We start from the raw sequence: 24,625 nt of genomic DNA, 5'->3' as shown, positions 1-24,625 counted from the left end.
TGAATCACTGACCAAATCCTGTTTTAAAAGTCATCGTTAGTATTTGAACAGATACAGGTGTGTCATGATTTATATCAGATGTATTACGTGATATTGGCAGCATAGGATCTGATAGAGCACAAATCCATGTGTCAACACCGAGGATCAGGACGCAATCTAAGGGATACCCCGGACACAAGTCTGACTCATTGAAGGCCTAAAGGTGTCCTCGTTGTCCTTATATGGCAGTTAGGGATTGTCTCTGTGGAATTTACACAGGTATTTTTATTGGCATTTAGTGATAAGAACCTATTTTATCACACACTTTGTTTAAAGAAATGTATAGGAATGTGCATATTATCGATAATCTATTTTTATCCTTGGTCACGGTATCAGTATTTATTTATAGCATATCAGTTCTGATCAATCATTCAACTTCATTCATAAAATGGCCTTATGGACTAAGAATTAAAAACTGTACAATTGGTGGGGCTGACCCCCTGGGGGCCTGAGGGGCGGAAGTAAAAGGGGTTAATTTGTCTATTTCCATTTAAACTAAGCTATTATGGATAACAATAATATTGCATTGGTATATGTATAAATACGGGTTTACTGCCTACATGACTACGCCTATTACTATAGGTTTGTCTCACTATAATACACAAACAAAGCTAAATACTACTGCTGTTAGAGATACATGATCAGTCTAGCTAAGGCTCAGCAGATAAACATATAGAGGTCTGACCTATATATAATATATATATACAGGTGTGTATACACCCGAGTTCCACCTGACCTATTAATCAACGTTAATTTCCCCACATGGTAAAGGTACGGTGAAATTTATTCCACTCTATATATATATCACTTTATGCACTCTACAGATGTATAAATTTCTTTAATTTACCTTAATCTTTGTTTACAGCTTAGTATTTAAGTGATATAGCTAGGATATACACTGAAGAACACATGTGATGAATGGAGACCTATATAAAATGAATTTACCATAGAAATATGTATATGACATATATAAATGTCCCTAAATGCCCTCCATATATTCCATCATTCTTTCAGAGAAAAAATGTGACTTTCGCTCACAAAACAATGAAGTCACAATGAATGCTCCCTTTACAATTGTCAGCTGTGTCTGGACAAGCTGCAACAAAAACTGTCCATACATGGACATGGTTTGAATCCTAGCTATCCCAACAGGACAGTAAGCCTTAAGATTCTTCACCCCCAACAAAGCATAAATGATAATCATAATTTGAAGAATAATTGGTGTTTAATCGTGTATATATGTCTAATATTGACACAAAATATAATATAAATTCATTTATTTGCTTTTGTTGCATGCGCAATTAGTACTTCATTCCATATATAGAAAAATCGTCCCACAGAATTTTTAATACAATGTAACAAACTTGATTTGTACAATTTGAAGCATCTATTTTCCCATTGGAAATATAGATATTATAATTATTAACATCGTTGATTTAAAAATATTGATTCCCTTGTTTATAGGAGTCTAGTGAAGATCTATATAAATACACCTCCAACATTATTATAGACAGAACATAAAAGACATAATTATAAGCTCTGCATTTTTCTTTAATTAATTTACTTCCCAATATTTTCTTCATCATGCATGCCAATCTTTGTACTTGACAGATACTTCAGTGTAATTCATATTACAATATATTTTGTAATTCCGCTTCGGTCTACAGGAAATCCTTCAGGTCATAATAATATTGTCCAATATTGTCCGATATTTACAGACACTGGAATACAATCCACTGGATAAGACCATGGAATGGAGGCTGATATTGGTTCTGTTAGTCAGAAAAACGGGGAGGAAAAATCCAATTTGATTGGTACATCAGACTTCTCACTCTGCCAGTACAAGTTTTAGTTTGTTTCACATACAAAAAAATTCGATCTACCTCTTGGTCATTATATATATACAGTCTGTAATTTATAGAAATTCTAAAGAAACGCATTGATTGATCAAGATAATTTCAGAAACATTATATGCTAACCTATAGAACATGTTTTGAAAAACTCACATTTTACAGAAATATTTTGATCGATCAAGATTTATATAGCTAATCAAGATCATTTCCGAAAAATTATGATAAACCTTGAACATGTTTTGAAAAACTTCCAATTGAGAAAAAATACAAAATACCATCAACATCATGGTAGCAGTACACACATATGCACAATTCCTTTTAATTCCCAAATATCAGAATTCTATATCTCTCGAATCGATGTTTAAATGTCACATTCTTCCAGTAACATGTCATGTGAAAAAATCAATGGAAATGAAGCTATATAGTATGAATCAATCCATCATGTCAGCCGGAAGCTTGTGGAGAAGTGTCCATCAGCTCCAAAGTACCAAAGACTAGACCTCGAAACAAGGCAACTGTCAGATGAGCAGGCTTATAATCAACATCCACCAATTATAACTCTGAAATACTTCTACACAATCGGTTTGATGTATATATGAAAGTCAATGTTTAAATAAATCATATTTAAAGTCCAAACAATTTCATGTCTAATAAGTATTGTTTGAAATATATACAATTATAACACCGAATTTTTTTATATTCTTCATGCAAATTCAGAGTGATGCATATATAGTCAATGTTTAACTAAATCACATTTAACTATAAACAATTCCATGACTATACCTAATGTACGGTATATAGCTTCTGAATATATTGTTTGAAATATATATATATATGCACATGAACATCTAACAATATTTGGATGCCATTGTGACCTAACAGTGCACACAGCTGTCAGTATCCTGTCAGGTAAACTAGCCACTGAAAGTGATTAACCGGATGCTAATTACAGGTACACACTTGTAATTACAGGTATACACACCTAACTGTCTGATGGTAACCTGTGGTGTAAGTATATTGTTATTTACATCAGGTTTTCATCCAACTCATCCTGTGACCTTGTAAGTTGTTATTTAGCCCAGATTATCACTGCTAATTAACTCACCTGGCTATAGATAGGTGAGTTCCTAATAACAGGTGAGCTGTCACTGTAACAGCAGGAGGCAGTACAGATTAAACCTCCTCACAAGTAGAGAATCCCTGCGATGCTCTACAATATCATCTTATAAACCAAATACCTGGAAATTATATACATATCCTACTAATACAGGTGGAGTTGTGGGTGTGTGTGTGTGTGTGTGGGGGGGGGGGTGAATGTGGGAGATGGATTTAGAAGTGGTAGAGCAATGGATAGGGGAGGGGAGTTGAAAGAGGGAGGGGGATTAGAAGGGGGAGTACAATATAAAAGCCTTGAAACTGTCACTGCTAATATCACAAAAAGAGGCTTTTATTTTTAAGGCAACTTATATTTTATATTATTGTATTTCATGCTCATTGGTTTATTGTACCTGACTAACTATACCTGTATTACAGGTGTATACTGGACAGGTAAACAATACATAATAAACTGAATGGAATATTTGTTTACTCTGGAGAACATAGCATACATAGATACATATAGCGCATTGTTTACATACACAACAATATCTGACATTCTGAACCTAGCTCACATACTAGATATACTACATGTTAATACACATTTATAGATAATCTAAACTCAGAGGCTGATCAATTAACTTGTTCACCTCTGAAGATATATTTAGACTCTTCTAAATCAAAGACAAGACCAGTCCATTATGAATTTTCAGGGGTGAATGAGTTAATTTAGGCTCCTGTACTGGTAAAATGTTTCTTTTATAGTTTGAAAAATCATGTTCATTAATGTGTGTATAGCGCTATAGTTGCAGTAAACAAATTAAAATACTTGGTAAAATTGAAATTGAATTTTTTGCTATTACCACTGTTAACAAAATTCAATCAAAATGAGTTTGAATTTCTGTTTATCTGCATAAATCAAATCTATTAAATTTAATGTACCCAAAAATGAATGCTGCAAAATAAATCCATATTTATACCCTCTCAACATGTATGCAACTCTCCTAATATGTACACAAGTGGAAAGAATCCTTTTTTATATAGATATACCATAGAATCACTAATGCAGGTAAAAGTAAACCAGGTGCATGATGCAGAAAACCGACAGCTGGGATCAATTTCACTTATAAAACTGTAAATATGTACACATCACCCCATGTGAATTTCATAATAGCCATCATCACATTACTACAGCCCCGCAGTATACATATATTACTGTAGTTTTTGCACCGTGTATATATATTACTTGTTTACTATATAGTTGTACGTTCCAAATCTCACATAAAGTGATAACAAAATTTATTTCTATAGCAGTCCACACTATACATTGCATGCGGGTGTCAACAGGCATTTTGTATACAGGCATGCATTACCATTTGCTATGACCTGTGTAACCATACCTATAGGAGTATAAAATGACCACAATGTACACCTGTTTCATCATTAACTCACCTGTGTTACCATCACACCTGTAAAATGAACACTTTCCATATCTACATGATAACTTACACCCACGACAGAGTGCCTTCATCGTGGCTTTTATTTGGCCATTTATTATAATCATGCAGCCTTATATAACCAGACACGTGGAAAGCTAAACTACTGCAGGAAGGTGTGCATAAAATCATTTTGATTCATCTGACATCTGATGGGCTTCTAAAAATCTCCACTAAAATCAGAAATTCATTCTATTTTCCACTCGATGTTTTGTTCTACTCTTTTGGTGTTTGGTGGTATTATTTTAACGTCCTATTAACAGCCAGGGTCATGTAAGGGTGTGCCAGGTTTGTTGGTGGAGGAAAGCCGGAGTACCCAGAGAAAAACCACCGACCAGCAGTCAGTACCTATACCTGGCAACTGTCGCACATGGGATTCAAACCCGCACCCCAGAGGTGGAGGGCTTGTGGTAATATGTCGGGACATCTCATCCACTTAGCCACCATGTTCTATTCAATGTTTTGTTCCATTTTAAAATAACTTTCTTACTACCCCCTTTGACTAACATGTGGAGCCAGCTACCAGCAATGAGCTACTGCTAGGACTTCGTATATGTCCAACCACCATTATGATTTCATCAAAATTTTTTATATACATCAGTATTCTCAGGAATAAGCAGGCTGATCGAGGGTTTGCATTTAAGCCTTCTAGTCCACACATCCTTTTCAAAAACAGAAATGAAAGGAACCCACTTTTTCCTGAAAGTCCATTCAAATGTTACAGAGGGACTCCATTTTATATACGTTGAAGGCATACCCCATTTATGGTAAACCTACCACAAATCCAGAATAAGTGATGCATATTACAGAAGAAGTTGGCTTTTCTGAGCAAATGGGTTTCAGAGACAACTGTAATAAGGACATACTAGTTGTGAATAACTTAATTGTATAGAACATATGATGACACAATTCTTACTACAATGTTGATATAACCTGAACAATATCTCACATTATCATGGAAATAAATCATATTGTATATTTATAACAAAACTATAATTCAATTATGGAAATTTGAAAATGAAAAGATATTTTCGCAACTTCAAATTTAAGACATTTGCTGTTTTTAGCCAGTAACATAAAATGATAATTCATTATTCGAGGCCTGAACACAGTTTTTGTCAGTACAAAAACAAATTAAGGCAACAGTGAACAAACAAAAATCGTATAGAATGACATTGTGGCATGATATTGATTTTTGACTCACATTGTTCAACACACCAATGGTTGGAACTTCCAAACAAAGATAAAGTAATTCATAATTTTAAGTGGACAAAACACCTCAATAAATCTAAAGAGATCTTGCGTGATCGCATATTTACGCATGTAGTTATTAGAAAATTACGGAAGAAAAATAATTTCAATTTGCATCAATAATGTTAATAAAATCTGGAGAGTTGTGTCTTCCTTGACTCCAGTTTTATTTTACTTAGAAAACACCCCTGCATGGGAGTCACGCAGGCACTTTAACGTAGCCTAATTGTTGAAAGCGTTTCAAAGATCAAAATTCATGACAGAGTAAATGGACATTAACTAATACAACATATATAGTACCAGTGCTATTCTCACTGTTACACTTGTGCATTGGGTTATCAAGAAAAATCCTCAATATAGAACGACAAAGAGCGACGCAGAAGATTTTGTGAGAGAATTATCATCCAATATACCATTATAAATAACAGCATGTGGAAAACATCACAAATCTTTGTTGTAACATTGAAAAATATAGATTCATCCAATGCGAAATGTTTTCTGTGGCTGAAGTACTCTTGATGTGAAACATTTGGTCATTTATTTGTCTTTTACCTTTAAATATTTTCTTCTTAGTTTTACAAATATACAAAAAATAATTGGTTTATAATTAGAACAATATAACTACCAGACATACAGGTTTAATTATAAAGATGAATTAATTGGCTGATCATAATTACCATGCAGGCATGGATTTAATTAATATTAATATTTATAAAATTCTGTTTAAGACAGACACCAAGAGTACATGGGTGTAAGAAGCAGAAATAAGCATGGTCAGATTGGGGATCAAACACAGGCTTTAGAACAGTTACACTTCTACTAATAAGATGGAAGCTCGATCGATCTACCTAATGCCTACAGTAATGGTCACCATGCAGTCACAGTGAATGACCCAGCAGATCCCACCAAAAAAAATCATATATATAAAGCACCAATTAAAAAAAAGTTGCATGCATTTCCATCTGTAGCGGAAACATGTTCTTTGGTTCATTTATCAAATTCTCATAGGTCTGTATAAAAGTACATGATCCTACAATAAAACCGTGCTTCACTACAGCAGTTTTGCCAGCTCCAGGCCAGAGCCGCATGTCTGAGACTGGGTACACCAGGAGAAACATATCTTGATAAAGATCACTGGATATCAGGTGTAAGCAATTTCTTAACAATACATATAAATTTCCGTGCATGTAACTTGTCAATGTCTTCAAGAAATCAATACAATGCTTATATGCCACAAAGCACCAGTTTGTTATTTTTCTGATGCTTAAATCACGTTTCATGTAGAACTGTTACTTTAAGCATGTGAGAAAACTGCAACAAAAACTGCTGTTTTTATTTTGAATACAGTTTCATGAAACACAAGTTAATGTGCACAAAGTAACTGGGGCCGGTGGCCATGAACAAAATGTGTGTCAAGCCTCTTTGGTTCTCCTTAGACAACCCTATTGGATTCGATATGGTACATAAATTACTAAATAACGGCATTTCATGGATGTGACAAGCATCAGTTAGAAACACATGTAACGTAAAAATAAGTAAACATTGGCATCATACACAGAAGAACCAGACTGCATCATGTTTTGATTATCAGAGACCATGCTTGTGCTTCGGGTTGTGTGTGTATTCCGTAGCAAGCAGCCCAGAAACATGGATGCCCCCTCACCCACTTCAACGAAAGTGCGTGGTTTTATCCAATCATATAACACCGATTGTAGCAAAAAGGGTTAATATCTTACCTTAAGATGTGTTCGAATCGAATAATTGTACTTAATTCCCTGTGAACGGAAGTATTTTGCTTTAAAATCACCTCACAGTAGTCGTAAAATACCGATCTAATGACACGCTGAGCAAGTTTGACCTCTGCTGTTCTGATTCCCTCCCACCGATTTTGCGTTGTCTGCGATGTAGGTCAGTAAATATTTATAATATTCTGCAAGATGCAACATCTTTTAACTTGCTAAAATTTACCCCTTTTTTCTTTTGTTTTGGATACAGCCGTTCATTGTTCGGTTGTTTTGCGTGTTCAAAAATTATTTACAGAGTCAGACCGGGGAGTAAATACCACAGGTCATTTGCACAGTGGATGGAATAGCTACCGGAAGTCGGTGCTCGACTTATATCTTGTAAGACATTGTTTCGTATTTTGCTTGCTATTGTCTTGTCAGTCTCTTTGATACAATCAAGGATTTATATAAGTGATAAGTCACATAGATGTAGACCTGTTTGTCCTTAATGCAATATAAACTTTGCACAAAAGTTTTTTTATTATGAAAAACATCAATCGTTAAATTAAAGAGTGGAAAAATTTCACTAAGAACCAAAGAAGAAAAGAGAAAAATTGAGATTCTCCTGAAAATAATGATAGAAAGAAGAAAGAATAAGACCAAAGTTTTATTTGATGTACTTTTCAAGAGAGAGCGATATTTCTTTGAATAATTTTGGTAAATTTTGCGATTTTCTATAACAAGCGGTTTTAACATCATTAAATCCCACTAGATTCATATACTTGTATACATGTTTCTGATCCCGTTTCCTGGAAATATGCACTATCTTACATAAAGTATCATACTATTTCTGTAAGTGATAATAGATTAGGGAAATAAGTATTATTCATCTTCAGGTAAAACATTTCCTTTTAGGGGAAACCATTATGAATAAATGAATCAAACAATCATGGAAACAAGCATCCAATTAGACACTTTCAAAAACTATGACCAAATTTATTATCACTTACTTAATTATTGTTCTTGGAAATTCAACATGAAATTCAAGTGACCCGCGATTTAAAAGTCTTTTTATTGACATTTTCCAGTCACACAAAACGGGTGTAACGGTAGACTACAGTAGGCAAAACCACAGACTTCTAGTAATATTGGATGATTTTCTCGAAGAGAAGCACTATATTGCGTGTTAACACGTGTTTCCTGTGTAACAATGTAGAAAATATTCGTCAATAAATTGCTCCATTCTGTCCCTCTTGTCATGTTCTATGGATTTAAAAGACAAAATCACGTGACCTCCATATTCATGCCGGATGCCAAGCTCACTATTTCTCGTTTACATACATGCCTATGTAGCAGGAAATACGTTTACGAATCTAGTTTACTTGAATCTAGGGAATAAAAACATTGCAGTTTCCTGGTTTTTGCAACAGAATTTTCTCGTAATTTATCAATCTGTACGCGGTTCATTGTGTATTCGCCCTTCGCATGTATATACTGTTTCCCTCTTTGCTTCTCGTAATGTCAATTCACTCAGGCTAATTCTTTTACATAACCAAGAAGTGAAATATGGCATAAATGTATTGTTCTATATTTCTTATGAATCAAATAACGTTAAACATAAACAAATTCCACGTCATTGTTAAGTATTTTAATTAATATCGTTGATCAATACGATTAAGCAGGTAGAATATGGGCGCTGTACCTATACCCGAGCCAAAGTCACGCACGTTAAACAAATGAACTACATAACCACTGCGAAGGTGATAAAATGATTTTGAGGCAAGATAATTCACCTAATAAGGTAAACAAACTATTTTCAGAGCGATTTGAGCAGTTATAGACAAAAGTTGCATTACTCTACGAGCAAGGGACAGGGTTCGGCATACAAGAAGTTCGACCTCAATGTGTAATGGCGGACAGCGAGCGAGTTTGAAAATTTCACACATATGTCACCACCATGGGCTTTTCAGGCATATCACAGTAAAACCGACTGATCTAAATTCCATTAGAACTGGGTTTTTCCGATATATGTACAAATTTTAATGTTCTCTTAGAATGAATTGTCCCTTTAAGCATTTTTCAATTACGTATTTTTTGACACTCTGCTTATAAATCGACCTTAAAAAAAGTTCAATTTAGCAGCGACCATGTAAGTCGAGGATTAATGACAACTCCGAAAAAATCAAATAAGAGATGGAATTAAGCACAGGGATCTGGCATGAATATTACACTCCATTGTGCCGTTTAGTTAAATATTTGTCTACTTTGTCCCGCATTACTGTTCGTATCCTATTATGTAATCGGGTTCGTTTTGTATGTTTTGATAAAGGGGCAGATCGCCTCGAAAATTTGACAATTTTATTTTGTCCACACGGTTGGATTTACTTCCTTGTTCCATATATATACATATAATGTTTGTAAAAAAATCGTGCCAGGACCCTGTGGAATAAAGGCATGAAACTTCGTTTGCATTATAATGGTAGAATTATTTAGCAGATCAAAATCAAAGCATCAATACCGTGCCAGTTTTGTTGGTTGATTAGAAAAAACAATACCGTACCAGTTATGTTGGTTGATTAGAATAAACAATACCGTACCAGTTCTGTTGGTTGATTAGAATAAACAATACCGTACCAGTTCTGTTGGTTGATTAGAATAAACAATACCGTACCAGTTTTATAAACAATACCGTACCAGTTCTGTTGATTGATTAGAATAAACAATACCGTACCAGTTCTGTTGGTTGATTAGAATAAACAATACCGTACCAGTTCTGTTGGTTGATTAGAATAAACAATACCGTACCAGTTCTGTTGGTTGATTAGAATAAACAATACCGTACCAGTTCTGTTGGTTGATTAGAATAAACAATACCGTACCAGTTCTGTTGGTTGATTAGAATAAACAATACCGTACCAGTTCTGTTGGTTGATTAGAATAAACGATACCGTACCAGTTCTGTTGGTTGATTAGAATGGTTCTTGCCGTTTTCAGTTGTGTGTAGTCACTAGTCAGCGAGATGTGCGTTTTGGGAGACTGCAGTATGCTCGTGTTGTGTCCCTTTTTCCCTAAAGAGGAACTATAGTCCTTTTTATAGGACTATCTCAGTAAAACATGTTGCCAGTAACACAGAATACTGACAACAGACGAACCAGTTCCACTCCCTGTATACCGCCCACAACCTTTAAAAAAAAACGAGAAAAAAAATGATAATATTTACATAAGAAAATATACATCGATGACCTATGATGAGACTACAACGCCAAACAAATGCAAGATTTCCTGCTTAAACTATGTTAACGGTGAAAATTAATTTCACTGCTTTGCCGTCTGGAGCAGTAATGGATCAACGAACGCTCGGTAATCATGACGACTCGCATTATGAAAATTAACATTTGGATTATTTTAATTAAATTGTTCAGAATCTGTTGACAATTGTAGTATTAAAGGGCCACTACCTTTCTGAAACGGCTTTTTTTTTTAAAATGGGAATGAAAAACGAGATCGATAATTTTGTAGAGTCACAAAAGTTATTAACTTACCGATAATACTACACGTATCATCACATTCTGAACAATTTTATTAAAATAAATAAAATGTTAATATTTATAACGCGGGTCGTTTTATGTTTCCCGCCGTCGTCCTAAATACCTCGCGGTAGTTGACTATCTCTGCGCCAGACGGCAAAACAGCGAAATGACTCTCCACTGTTATCATAAATTACGCAGGAAATCTAGCATATGTTTGGTGTTGTAACCTCATCTTAGGCCAACGGTATATATTTTCTGATGTTATTAATGTTTTTTAAGAAACCTTTATGTTTTGCTCCGGGAAGGTAGTGGGCCTTTAACGGTACGCTGATAACTTTTGCGACTCAACAAAATTATCAATTTCGTTTTACATTCCAATTTTAACAATTAAAAGTCATTTTGGAAAGGTGATGGTCGGAAATTCCTGTATGCAAATTTGCAGTGCAGTCTATTGTGCAATCGTGTTTTGTTTTGTCTCTTTGAGATACAGTAACTCTTACTCATTATCATCATCATCATCATCATCATCATCATCATCATCATCATCATCATCATCATCATCATCATCATCATCATCATCATCATCAACAACAACCTTTATTCCTAAAAAAAGAGAGTGTATAATACAGAAAAAGAAAACAAATTAATAATTGATATATACAATATAGTTTTCCAGGGCCAAGTTATTATCACTGTCGGTATATATAAAGTGGATTTTACGTACGACAGTGATAGTAACCCCTGGAATATCAAAGATGCCATTTTACGAGAGTGATATCTCACTGAAGCACACTGCCGCAGACTCCAGGCACCAAATTTTACCAGTCTGAAATGGTAAAAACGATTTCAAGAACCAATCTTTGGATTTCTGTTATGGTGGACGGTCCAGGTAGCTTTTGGAGGGGTGGGTAATTGTCCTCACACTTTTGAAGCAGAGGGGTTTAACTCTTGACTTCTTTATGTTAGAAAAAACAAACTAAAATTTAACAATAACCTTATCAATAATTATTTAACAACTCGTGAACCGGCAGAGGTTTCCCCTAAATGTCTAATATATATATATATATATATATATATATATATATATATATATATATATATATATATATATATATATATATTTATATATAATTATGTTTTAGGAGAATAACTTTGTGTCTAGTTGTAAAATTAAAAAGGTTGAGCTTCTAATTTTTCTTCAAGAGAAACACAATAAAAATGATTAACTTCATCCCGAAAAAATTCACTATGTCCTATGTGGAATGAAGTACTGATTGTGCTTGCACCCAAAGCCAAATAAAATTATCTTACATTATATATAGTCCTACTCATCGTTAATCACCAATTGTTAAAATGATGAGAATCGTTTGTGCTCTATCGGCGGTGGAGCAACTGATATTAAAAGAAAGAAAGAAAAGCCTACTTTCAATTTTTAATGAATGGTCATAACACATATACCTTAGAATGATTGGCAAAGACAATGAATTCAAAGAAATAAACTTAAAATTAAGAATTTGAACAAGGAAAAATTGAGATGTATACGTGACTAATGTCATGAGTTCAAACATCCTGAAGATTGCCGGAAATTTCTCCTAGATGTTGAAATTGAATTTTAAAGAAATTTTCACATCAATTTTATGGCACGCACGTACGGCATTGTGCTACAAAAATACCACTACACGTCAAAATATACGAGCTGTACATATTTGAGACGAGGAATTAATTCCAACCGTGTGGACAAAAAAAAAAGTCAAATTTTCGAGGCGATCTGCCCCTTTATCTACCCCTTTATTTGTAGTATACTAAAAATGGCGAGTCGGAGTCGTCATATGCGGGTTTTTCCGGAACAAAACGGGCATCCGGTTTTTGTGACGAAATTAGTCACTGTTATTTGGTTTCCGGTGATCTTCACGGCGACTTCTAACACCAAATTGTTATTCAGGTAGTAAGAATGCAGGGGGAAATCAGTGAAATATACGACTTTTTCTCGTTGTCATCTAATTTATTCTTGTTCTGGTCAAACGTATCAATCAGTATATCGGCAAAAATAAATTTAGTCTTACCCAAAAACATTTGGTAACAACATTCGGTACATTTTATATTTTGTTGACATACTGTAATGTTACTGGTACTGTTCGTTATTCTTACAGATCGATGAAAAGTCTTGATTTCAATGTCCTAGGCGCGGTTATTACCAGAACAAGGACACTTAGCTCCATCAATTAAAGTCTTGATTTCACATTGCTTACTGCAACTTGGACAGTCAAACGCTGACTGTAGGGTTTAGTTGAAGCAGATACTTGTTATTTCCTTATGGTCACATTGAAGTAGAGTGAGGGTACGTAATTTCGCACAGTACGTAATTTCGCACACCTGACGATTTTTTCGCAATCTTCCTTTAAATGTCAGAAAGATTTGCTCTGTTGTTTATGTTATGACTAAAGGAGGCCTCTAACAGTGATTTTGTCATATTTAGTTAATTTTTTCAGGATAAGTTTGTTTTGAAAAAACGAAATCGGAACAATACGGCCCATCTCAGTAAAGAAATTTATAGAAAATAAACCACTTGACATAAAATAATTCTGGGTGATAAATAACTGATTCACGTACAAATATGTAGAGAAACTATCCTTTTTTTAGAATATATCGAAACCCGTATGAAAATCCATCAAATATAAGTGGAAAACAGATATTTTCTGCGGACACCCTATGACTTTCTTGACCTCGTTTACATTGTTTACTATAGGGAGCGGTCATTTTTCATATCGAAAATGGCGGCGAAATGTCACTTTTTCATTTAGAAATATAATTGTGTTTTGATGTCATTTCAAGATTGGAACTGTACTCAATCTTTGTTTATGATGTTGTTGGTCCATGAAATGTTTGAAAATGATTATTTTCTCCAAAAACAAGAAAGTTTGAGGGTGTGTGTGCGAAATTACGTCCCCCAAACCCGTTCAACTACAGGTTAACATCAAGTTAATAACAGCTCCCGTGCGCAGTGATACGTCTGCGCATATCCGGTTACATACTCGTGTGTTGTGAAGCACTTGTACATCTGCCGATGTAAGTTCAGCCTTTTTGGTTCGGAATGAAAGTATTTGAAATTCATTAAAATCAATGCCAAAAGTGTGCGAAATTACGTACCCCCACTCTAATCTCTACTCCATTACACAATGTCACAAGGGTTCAAAAATTTCTATAAATTAAATTTTTGTTAGAAATAAACTTTAATTAACCTTAAAACTAAGTTACCATCATCTTCAGTTATCCATGTTATCCCCCTACACTACGTTGCGGTCAGATATAAACAGAGTATAGTGGAGTTTCCAACAATGTTAGAGGTATAGCATGACAAGACACTTTTGAAACATTATATCCTGTTGACAGTCAGTTTGTTGTCAATGAACTGTCAAATGGGGCAGTGATATAGTGAGAGTCTTGCTAATACAGGATCCAATATGGATCTGGCACAGTACCTAGCCAAAATGTCAGGACTTTTGATAATATTGAAAAACTGACACTACTCTATTTTAAAGTAATTAAACTGCATGTCTCTAATTGAAAACCAGGAGAAACATCATGCTAGCCTGTATGCATGAGAAGCACATTCTGAACAGAACACAGAGTTGACATCTATATATATATATATATATATAAGAAATAAAAACAATAACGACTGACTAGTCCGAAGAGCTCCCTTGAATGGGGCGAAAGCGCTCACTAGTCAGTCGTTATTGTTTTTTATTTCTTACAGATTTCGTCCGTAAGGATTTTTCTTTAAATTTATCATATATATATATATATATATTATCTACCTGACACAGACCTCAGAGTAGGTGGGATGTCAACAGTGTAAACAGCTACAAATGGACAAAATCATACCATTTAACAAGTTTTTGACATCTGATTGTCTGATTGTAAACTTTAATATGGAGCCACATGCACTTTATTCAAGAGCAAAAATATAATTTTCTCATATGTCTCTCTGAGAATCTCTTTTCTCTTTAGCGACAATAAAATATTTCGCTGCAGGTGCAGGGTGACTGATTGGTCATATGTGTTAAAAAATTTGTCATTTTTATTGTTTTCTTTTTATCTTTTAAGGTGTAATGTGAACCTAGAAGTATGAGGTTTGTGCTCTTTGCCAGCCGACTTGGCTGGATGCGAAGACCATGTCTCTGTTACTGTAAGAGTCCTCTCAGGTTTTCACAGGCCACATTTGCGACTAAATTAAAGCGGTAAGATAAAATATAGTCAAATCTTAATTGGGACTACTGTATACATGTAGTTGCTAATATTTGTAGGGATTTAATTTTGCTAATTTCGCAGATCCATCTAAATTTGTGAAGCTTAATACCTCGCAAAATTGATCAAATTCATGGTTTGAAACATCTTGGCTTATTGTATGAATGATGCTGTCAAATGCTGCAAAGATCAATTGTGAAAATAAACCCAAAATACGTTCTAAACAGTATATCACAATATTTTAGAACTACATAGTAAGGTAAAACTTGAAATAACTCATGTATATATTTGTGGCGTGGGGTGTTGCTAATCAATTATAATCTAAAATGGATTGATCGGTTTTTGAAGTTTTGACTAAATTTTTAAAGATGGTACACCGCTGATGAATGTTTTTTTTTCTCTATCAAAAACAGCAGCAGACGAATTCGTATTTTTCTTCAGTTACAAAAGTTATTTTCTTAACACCATTACTACAATTGAAAAGTTTGAGCTTCTTATTTTACTTCAAGATAGAATATTAAAAAGAACTAATTGCTTCCTGAAAAAACCTTCATGGCACTATGCCCTATATGAAATGAAATACTGCTTACTCGTGCATTAAAAGCAAATTTCATTATTTTATATATATTTTTGTGTTAATATGACACATATAACATACGCAATTAAATATCAGTTGTTGTTCAAATGAATAGTATCTTTTTGCTCTATTGGCAATGGAGTAAATTATTTCTTTGGAAAAATCTCTGTTATCAAAGATTTTAATTTTTGATAGAGAAGTTAAGAGAAAAGATCCATCTTTCATTTGAGTGATAATGATCTATCAATGGTGGATGTCAAGATTCATTTGAGATCTCTTATTCTGTGTGATATCTTGTGTAACTTTTCTGTGTATTATCCTGTTTCAGACATGAGTTTGTGACCCTTACACATTATGAAACTCTCGGAGTAAATCGTGATGCATCTCCAAAGGAAATCAAAGAGGCCTTCATTTCTTTGTCTAAAAAGGTATGATATATGTCTGCTTAACATTTAGGGAGATAATCGTTTTAGTTGTGACGTTTGTCTTAAAAAAATTTTTTTTAGCCTACCATCAACAGATGGTGGGCTATTCAAATCACCCTTGTCATTGGTCTTTGGTCTGTCCGTTCATCCATGCCTATGACCATCCGTCTGTCCTTCCGTAAACAATTCTTGCTACCACTATTGCTCAGAAACTACTGAAGGTATCTTCTTCAAATTTCAGTCTGCTACTTGGATTTTGATAATTGAAGTCTGTTACTCAGAAAGTACTGAAGGGAACTTTCTAAAATTGCATTTGTGGTTTTATAGATGAAGTTTGAAAAGCAGAGTTGTCTGACTAAATAATTCTTTGGTTGACACCAAGATCCCTCTAAGATCTCTTTTTTTTTAAATTTTGACATGAAACTATCGAAAATACTGTCATATATTCACATGTTATAAAAGTCTATGGTTTGTCTCTGAAAAGAAGCAGCAGGGTATCGACAAATATTGTTATAATTGTTTTAGTCATTTGATAACGCTTTTCTGATATTTCAACAAAATGATCATGATCAAAATGGAAATTAAATCATAGGAAGGTAAATAAGAACAGAATTGAAATTGAATATGATAAAAATGAAAATATTTAATTTCAATTCCGTTCTAATTTACCTTCCTATGATATCATTAGTGAATCCGTACAATATGACTGTGGTCAGAAATGAAATGTTGCTGTTTGTCTATGATAGTACTACCAGGTAGTTCTCTGCCATTGAAACCAAAAGAGATGTTTACACTACTGTTTCAGCATCACCCTGATGTGAACACTGAAGACCCTTCTGCTACAGCGACCATCGCCACAATCAATGAAGCCTATTCCTGCATAGGCGATGAAAGTCTACGTAAAATCTACGATGAAGTCACATATGGCTCGACATTTCAACAACAGGATTACTATGTCCCCCCTAGAAATCCTGGTGAAAGTGAGGAGAGTTACATTGCCAGGTTTAAAAACGAACATGCGGTAGCATGGTATGTACTCAATCGTAAATTAAAAGGACCACAGTGTTTTAGAAACAAAAACTTAAAAAGTTTGTGAAAACAAAAAATAACTTCAAAAATTTTATATTGATGGCCTAAGCTGAGATAACAAAACCAAATAAATGCAAGATTCCTCATGAAATATATGTTAACAGTGAAAAATTATGAACATTATGAAAATTAGTACTTCATTTTTCAAAAAGTTAAGAAAATTGTTGTATTAACGCTAAGCTAGTATCTTTTCGAATCTACAAAATTATGAATCTCCTTTTACATTTTCAATGTGAAAATTAAAAGCTGTTTTAGCGGGCCTTTTTAAGATTTTCATTTTAATGATGAAATCACCCGTTAAAGAGTTTTTACTGAAGATTGCTGAAGTCATAATCTAATGTCAAAAGGTCAAAAAGTCAAACATAACAATTCTTAAAGCAAGCTCACCATCTCTTGGCTGAAAATTTCCAACAAGGTCACAGTGATAAAAAATACTTTGATGTTTGCTGAATATACAAATTGGCAAACCTCAAAATGATCTACAAGTTCAAGGTTGTTATCTTGCAGTTATATGTAAAAACTTCAGCTGTCTGTGACAATTTGGCTGTGAATAGATTCTCAGTAGTTTTATAATACAAATGTAATTTTGACAACTAGCATTACCGTATTCTTCCTGTACTGTTGCTTAACTACTAGAATATTTGAATATCCTCATACACCATATTGTCGGTTATCAGTCTACAGAGTCTAGTGGACTTTAGACACTGGATTTCCGAGGGAACATCACCCTTAATATATCATTACAGAGTAATATGATTATATAATTATATAAGTCATTGATTAAATTATAAGTCATAATAGTCATTGATTTAGAGGAGTATAAATGTGTCTTCAGGGGTAAGTGTGTTAAAAATAAAATATTTGTTTTTAAGATATGTATGATTCAAGTATAATAAGGGGAGACAATTTAGTTATTCAAGGAAAGGACTATGGAAATTGAGAAATTTAAATGTCATAAAGGATAGCTGATTTGCAATACACTAGTTATCAATATAACATTTTACAGGAAAAAATTGGAATATTAAAATGTACTTACGAATTTTACAATTTTAACCTACATTCTTTCCAACAGGTATTTACACACGTTGCGGGACAGGACACCTAACGTACAATACGCCAGGAGGATGTTTATGAGAGATGTGAAGATACTAGGAGCAATCATGTTAGGTCTACATATATTATTCTTGTAAGTATATTGTGATGCTGTCACCATCAAAATCTTTAAGTCATATAACTAAGCATAGATTCTTTTTTTTTCAAGCAAGCTTTCATAGATTTGGTGTTTTTACTCATTTCTTTATATTACAGTGTAAAGTAGACTTTTGATAATACAAACTTTGCATCCCCAGCCCAAACTTTCTGGATTGTGAATTTTCAGAACTGCTTGAGCCATTTACTTAGTCAATTATCAAATGTGTGTCCTGATATTTTCGTCGGGAGTTTTCTTGACTATCGACATGCAGATTATCATGGGTCCACTGTACGTAGGAATTTTCAGGCGTAACTATTACCCTAATATGTTTTCAGTACTTTGGTTAGAGTACAGATTACAGATATCCACTTTGAGGCCGTAGTGGTCAAATGTTTAAGGTGTCCCGTTAATTATATTACCACAAGCCCTCCACCTCTCGTCGCGAGTTCGAATCCAATACGAGACAGCAGCCAGGTACTGGCCACTGGTCTGTGATTTTTCTCAGAGGAACAGTCGACACTAGCTTTCCTCTACCATCTTAACCTTGGCTGTTGATAGGATGTTAAACTATCAAACTAAACCGAAGTTTATATTTTTGAAGAGATTTTACTTGAGTTCAAAATGCATAGACAAAAAATTATTTTTAAATCTAAATATTCATATACTTTTCTGTTCCCAAATACATGTACTGTAAACCAGATTATTTTCATGTGTGTTAACCAAACCAAACTTTGTCAACTTTATACATGTCTGATTTGATTTTCAGTGTTTCCACACTGGATGATGATCCAAAAATGGATAGAATGTCCTACAGAAATTTTTACGACGACTACCAAATGGGACGTACGCGAAAGTAAGTAAATTTTAAAATAAGACATGACGCCGATACAGTATCTTGTAACTGAAAGGAAAGGTATGGAAAAAAATATGTGTTTATAAATGTGAAAGATGAAGTGAATGGCAATACTTGCAGCTCAAGCCTATGATAAAAGCTTGGTCCACAATTTTATCAACTTATACGTAATCTAGTTAATGGCTGTCAGTTTTGCTGCATTATTTAGGCAAAACGTCATTAAGATTTCTTCAACGATTACATCTAAATATCCATTTTTGTTTGTTTTTTCTGATTTATATTGATATCTCATCAGATGGCATTATTATATATCGACTACCATGTACGGTAAACCAACACACGCGATTTAATTTCACGATCACAAATTCTGTGAAAGTTCACGATCACAAATTCTGTGAAAGTTTTTTTATGTATTTAATCCAAAAGGTAAATCCATGAGAGTTAATCTAAGCAAATTGATTTTGAAATGGAAGTCCCGAATTTTCGTAACTGCGGAAGAAAATCGGTTTATAGTACAGGATCTTCAACCAAAAAAAAAAAAAAAAAAACGCAAAAAAAATATAACTCACCCCTATCATTAAAATTAATTGATTTACAGTGTTTAATCACTCCTAAACAAACTTTATGTTATACAGTATTTCCATGCTTTACACCAACCCTGCATACGTCTTAGTTTCCAACTATTCACCAACCCTGCATACGTCTTAGTTCCCCGCTATACACCAACCCTGCATACGTCTTAGTTCCCCACTATACACCAACCCTGCATACGTCTTAGTTCCCCGCTATACACCAACCCTGCATACGTCTTAGTTCCCCGCTATACGCCAACCCTGCATACATCTTAGTTCCCCTCTATACACCAACCCTGCATACGTCTTAGTTCCCCGCTATACGCCAACCCTGCATACGTCTTAGTTCCCCACTATACACCAACCCTGCATACATCTTAGTTCCCCGCTATACACCAACCCTGCATACGTCTTAGTTCCCTGCTATACACCAACCCTGCATAGGTCTTAGTTCCCTGCTATACCCTAACCCTGCATACATCTTAGTTCCCTGCTATACGCCAACCCTGCATACATCTTAGTTCCCCACTATACACCAACCCTGCATACATCTTAGTTCCCTGCTATACACCAACCCTACATACATCTTAGTTCCCTGCTATACTCCAACCCTCCATACTTCTTAGTTCCCAGCTATACACCAACCCTGCATACATCTTAGTTCCCTGCTATACCCAACCCTGCATACATCTTAGTTCCCTGCTATACACCAACCCTGCATACATCTTAGTTCCCTGCTATACACCAACCCTGCATACGTCTTAGTTCCCTGCTATACACCAACCCTGCATACGTCTTAGTTCCCTGCTATACACCAACCCTGCATACGTCTTAGTTCCCTGCTATACACCAACCCTGCATACGTCTTAGTTCCCTGCTATACACCAACCCTGCATACGTCTTAGTTCCCTGCTATACACCAACCCTGCATACGTCTTAGTTCCCTGCTATACACCAAATCTGCATACGTCTTAATTCCCCGCTATACACCAACCCTGCAAACGTCTTAGTTCCCTGCTATACACCAACCCTGTATACGTCTTAGTTCCCCGCTATACACCAACTCTGCATACATCTTAGTTCCTCACTATACGCCAACCCTTCATACATCTTAGTTCCCCGCTATACACCAACCCTGCATACGTCTTAGTTCCTTGCTATACACCAACCCTGCATACATCTTAGTTCCCCGCTATACACCAACCCTGCATACGTCTTAGTTCCCTGCTATACACCAACCCTGCATAGGTCTTAGTTCCCCGCTATACACCAACCCTGCATACGTCTTAGTTCCCTGCTATACACCAACCCTGCATAGGTCTTAGTTCCCTGCTATACCCTAACCCTGCATACATCTTAGTTCCCCGCTATACACCAACCCTGCATACATCTTAGTTCCCCGCTATACACCAACCCTGCATACATCTTAGTTCCCCTGCTATACACCAACCCTGCATACATCTTAGTTCGCCGCTATACACCAACCCTGCATACGTCTTAGTTCCCTGCTATACCCCAACCCTGCATACGACCATATATCTTAGTTTCCCGCTATATGCTAACCCTGTACAGTACAGGCCCTGTGGGACTCTTGTATAATTTACAGTAGTAAGGGGGCAGTCCAGGCCCTGTGGGACTCTTGTATAATATACAGTAGTAAGGGGACGGTACAGGCCCTGTGGGACTCTTGTATAATATACAGTAGTAAGGGGACGGTACAGGCCCTTTGGGACTGTTGTATAATTACTTTTATTTTATTTACAGATCTGCAAGCAGTCAATACATCAATGAGTATTTTGAAGAGCAGTACAAGGGAAAATAAACAACATATATCTAGCATTCTGATTCTTCAATCGGGAACTTTTTCTGAAAAAAAATTAAATATGAACATTGATTTTTTGACAAACTTAATTCAGTATGGACATAAAAGGTGGCTTATACATATACATGTACATTGTAGCTGGATAAAATGCATTCTGGTGAAGGCCATTTTTCATTATACGGTTGGACTGGTTGGACCTAGTTTACAGTTATGAATTTAAGACAGATCTGGTGATTTAATGTTGTTTTCAGACAAGCCCTGTCAAAGTCCTCACAGGCCTGTATCAAAATCTGCAGGTCCGTTAAAAAAATGAACAGCTTCTTAATGTCAGCACTGAGTGAAGGGAAATAACTCTGATAGATCATAATTTTACTGTACAATGAAGAATAATATATCAATGATCTAATGGAGATTTTCAAAACCCAAAATCTTTGTTTAATTTGAAAGTTGGATTTTATCAAATTCGCAAAAGAAAAGGTACCATGATAAAGACATTAAGGAAGTGATCATGAGGCATCCTCAATACTCCAGGGGTTCCGATCACTTACAATCTCTACGCCCCTGGACTATCTAATTGTAAAACTTAAGGCAGCTCAGGATCAAGCTGAACCAATCACATGTCTGCAAAAAATAATTCTTTGAAGACTTCAGAGAAACGCCCAAATTAAAAGCCACACAGTCAACCACAGTGTACCGTTATATGGCTCTTTTGATGTACAGCAAAGGGCTAAATAACCTGTTCTGTCTTGTTGCCTCCAGTTTTACTACGAGATAGTCCAGGGATGTAGAGATAGTAAGTGATTAGAACCCCTGAAGTATCGAGGATTTCATCTCATGTAAGGGATGGTGTCCTAACGATAGCAATTGTAATTTGATAACCATTTATTTCTGGCTTTACATAAGATTACCGTACTTAGTACTGATTTTTGTATGAATGTGATTTATTATGTATTGCAAATAGCTGTATATAAAGACCACCCAAGGGACAAGAGAAAAGTGGTCTCTAAAGCTAAGTGGTCTTTATTCACAGGTCATATTGTGTTATGAATGAATATTTGGAATCCTAAAAAGCAGGTGGTCTTTATACAAAGGTGGTCGCTAAGACAGGTTTAACTGTATATGATATTACTGTACGTTTCATATACACGGGTAAATTATGTAAACAATTATTGTTCATGTCAATAAAGTATGAGAGAGTTTGTAAAGTAGAAATATTTGGCAAGATTGTCAGATGCAGAGCCAAATTTCAGAAATATTTCTTAACTTTCAGGAATTCTTTAACTTTAAATTCCCCACAGAAAAGCATACAGAAGTGAAGGAGAAAATCTTTAGCTAAGGAGCATTATGCTTTCCTATGGAGAATTTTAAGTTAAGTGATTCCTTAAAGTTAAGGAATATTCATGAAACTGAGCCCTGCTTGTGGATAATTTATAGGTCCCTTTGTGATACAGTAAAATATTGTATAGATTTGATTGACGTGGAAACTTATTAAAAAATGTTGATCATGACCAAATTTTGACGTTATTTTCATTTGTGTACAAGTTTTTACACATATACATACCTACAAGCTAGTTTGAACCAAATGTAGCTAATAAAAGCACCATTTTGTAGCCTAAAGATGCTCCACAGCTGACGAATGGAATTTTTTCTTTATCAAAAACAGGAGTAGATGAATTACCAGGAAATGTTTTTCTTCAATTGTAAAAGTTACTCACTTTACACCATTACCATCTTTGACAAAAATGAGCTTCTTATTTTACTTCAAGATAAAAATATTAAAATAATTAATCACGTCCCAAACAAAATCCACGACAATATGCCCTCTATATGGAATGAAGTACTGAGTGTGAAAGTACTTAATATTCATTCATTATTTTAATTATTTATGTATTTTTGTGTTAATTGGACACATATATACACAATTAAACATTAGCTATTGTTCAAATGATAGGTATCGTTTTTTCTCTGTCAGCGCTGGAGTATCTTTAAACAAACCAGGAAGAAACTTATGGACTTTCGAAAAAGAAATCTTTGCTTTTGATGTAGTAGAGAAAATGCAGACTCCATTTTGTTTTCTGTGTAGATAATACAGATAAGAAATCAATAAGAATGGTTGACTCTAAAGAATGTGATGTTGGAGCACTGTTAACAACTGTTGTCACGTAAGAGAATGAAGAGAAACAAAATCCCTTATCAATAGTGAAATCAACTTGGTGTGACAGTATGAAAGACCCACTACCTTTCCGAAGCGACTTTTTATTGTTTTAATATTGGAATTTAAAATAAGATTGATAATTTTGTTGAGTTGCACAAGTTATTGGCGTACTGTTAATACTACACGTGTCAACTCATTCTGAACAATTAATTTAATAAAAATAAATCAAATGTTAATTTTCATAATGGATCTTCACTGGTAACATAGTTAATGCGAGAAATCGTGCATTTGTTTAGTGTGGTAGCCTCGTCATAGGTCATCAATATATATTTTCTTATGTTATTTTTGTTTTTAAAAAACATCAATTATTTGTTTCAGAAAGGTAGTGGGCCTTTAAACTTCCAAAAGGTGCCTGGACAGCGAGTCTGAATTGGAAAAAAATAACCTTAGTTTTCATTCAAGTCCACAGTCTGGCCTTAGTCATGCATATTGCATGATGTTGACCGATCACACAAGATGGACATTGATAGTTGAAAATTTGTTTCTTCTATTTATCAAAACTGAAGGAATTGGTATCAGATTTTATATGTATGCTTCCCATGGATTCTTTGTAGGGCTGATAAGAAAACAAGATGGCCAACAGTCAGCCATCTTGAATTTTCAAGTTTATTATTGCTTATTCTTAAAGTGAATAGTCAGGCAAA

The 24,625-nt window shown here is 34.7% G+C and overlaps 2 protein-coding genes across 6 annotated transcripts in view; one reads left to right on the top strand and one right to left on the bottom strand.

The window, feature by feature from the left end:
* LOC138307704 (FERM, ARHGEF and pleckstrin domain-containing protein 2-like) overlaps positions 1-7,626 on the bottom strand; it is a 129,654-nt gene extending 122,028 nt beyond the window's left edge. For 3 of the 4 annotated variants that reach the window (XM_069248542.1, XM_069248546.1, XM_069248547.1), the window contains exon 1: positions 7,471-7,626. The gene's annotated coding sequence lies outside the window, so the exon portion shown is untranslated. Of the gene's footprint in view, positions 1-2,997; positions 3,020-7,470 lie in introns of those variants that run through there. The other variant, XM_069248544.1, reaches the window with a different exon arrangement.
* Positions 114-23,279, top strand: LOC138307705 (uncharacterized). Of its 2 annotated transcripts, none has more exons than XM_069248549.1 (7): positions 114-258; positions 15,096-15,229; positions 16,142-16,241; positions 17,044-17,267; positions 18,400-18,513; positions 19,286-19,372; positions 21,709-23,279. In XM_069248549.1, the coding sequence occupies exons 2-7, from the start codon at positions 15,117-15,119 to the stop codon at positions 21,764-21,766; spliced, it is 696 nt and encodes a 231-aa protein (XP_069104650.1). In that variant the 5' UTR covers positions 114-258; positions 15,096-15,116; the 3' UTR covers positions 21,767-23,279. The 2 variants fall into 2 exon arrangements, with proteins under 2 accessions (XP_069104650.1, XP_069104649.1); XM_069248548.1 differs by lacking the exon at positions 114-258 and adding an exon at positions 12,842-12,930.
* The last annotated feature ends 1,346 nt before the right edge of the window (positions 23,280-24,625 follow it).

The sequence above is a fragment of the Argopecten irradians genome, chromosome 14, assembly GCF_041381155.1.
Source record: "Argopecten irradians isolate NY chromosome 14, Ai_NY, whole genome shotgun sequence".
In the NCBI taxonomy this organism is placed as follows: Eukaryota; Metazoa; Mollusca; class Bivalvia; order Pectinida; family Pectinidae; genus Argopecten; species Argopecten irradians.
The sequence above is the reverse complement of the archived record's forward strand: the minus strand, read 5'-3'. Positions and strand labels throughout refer to the sequence as shown.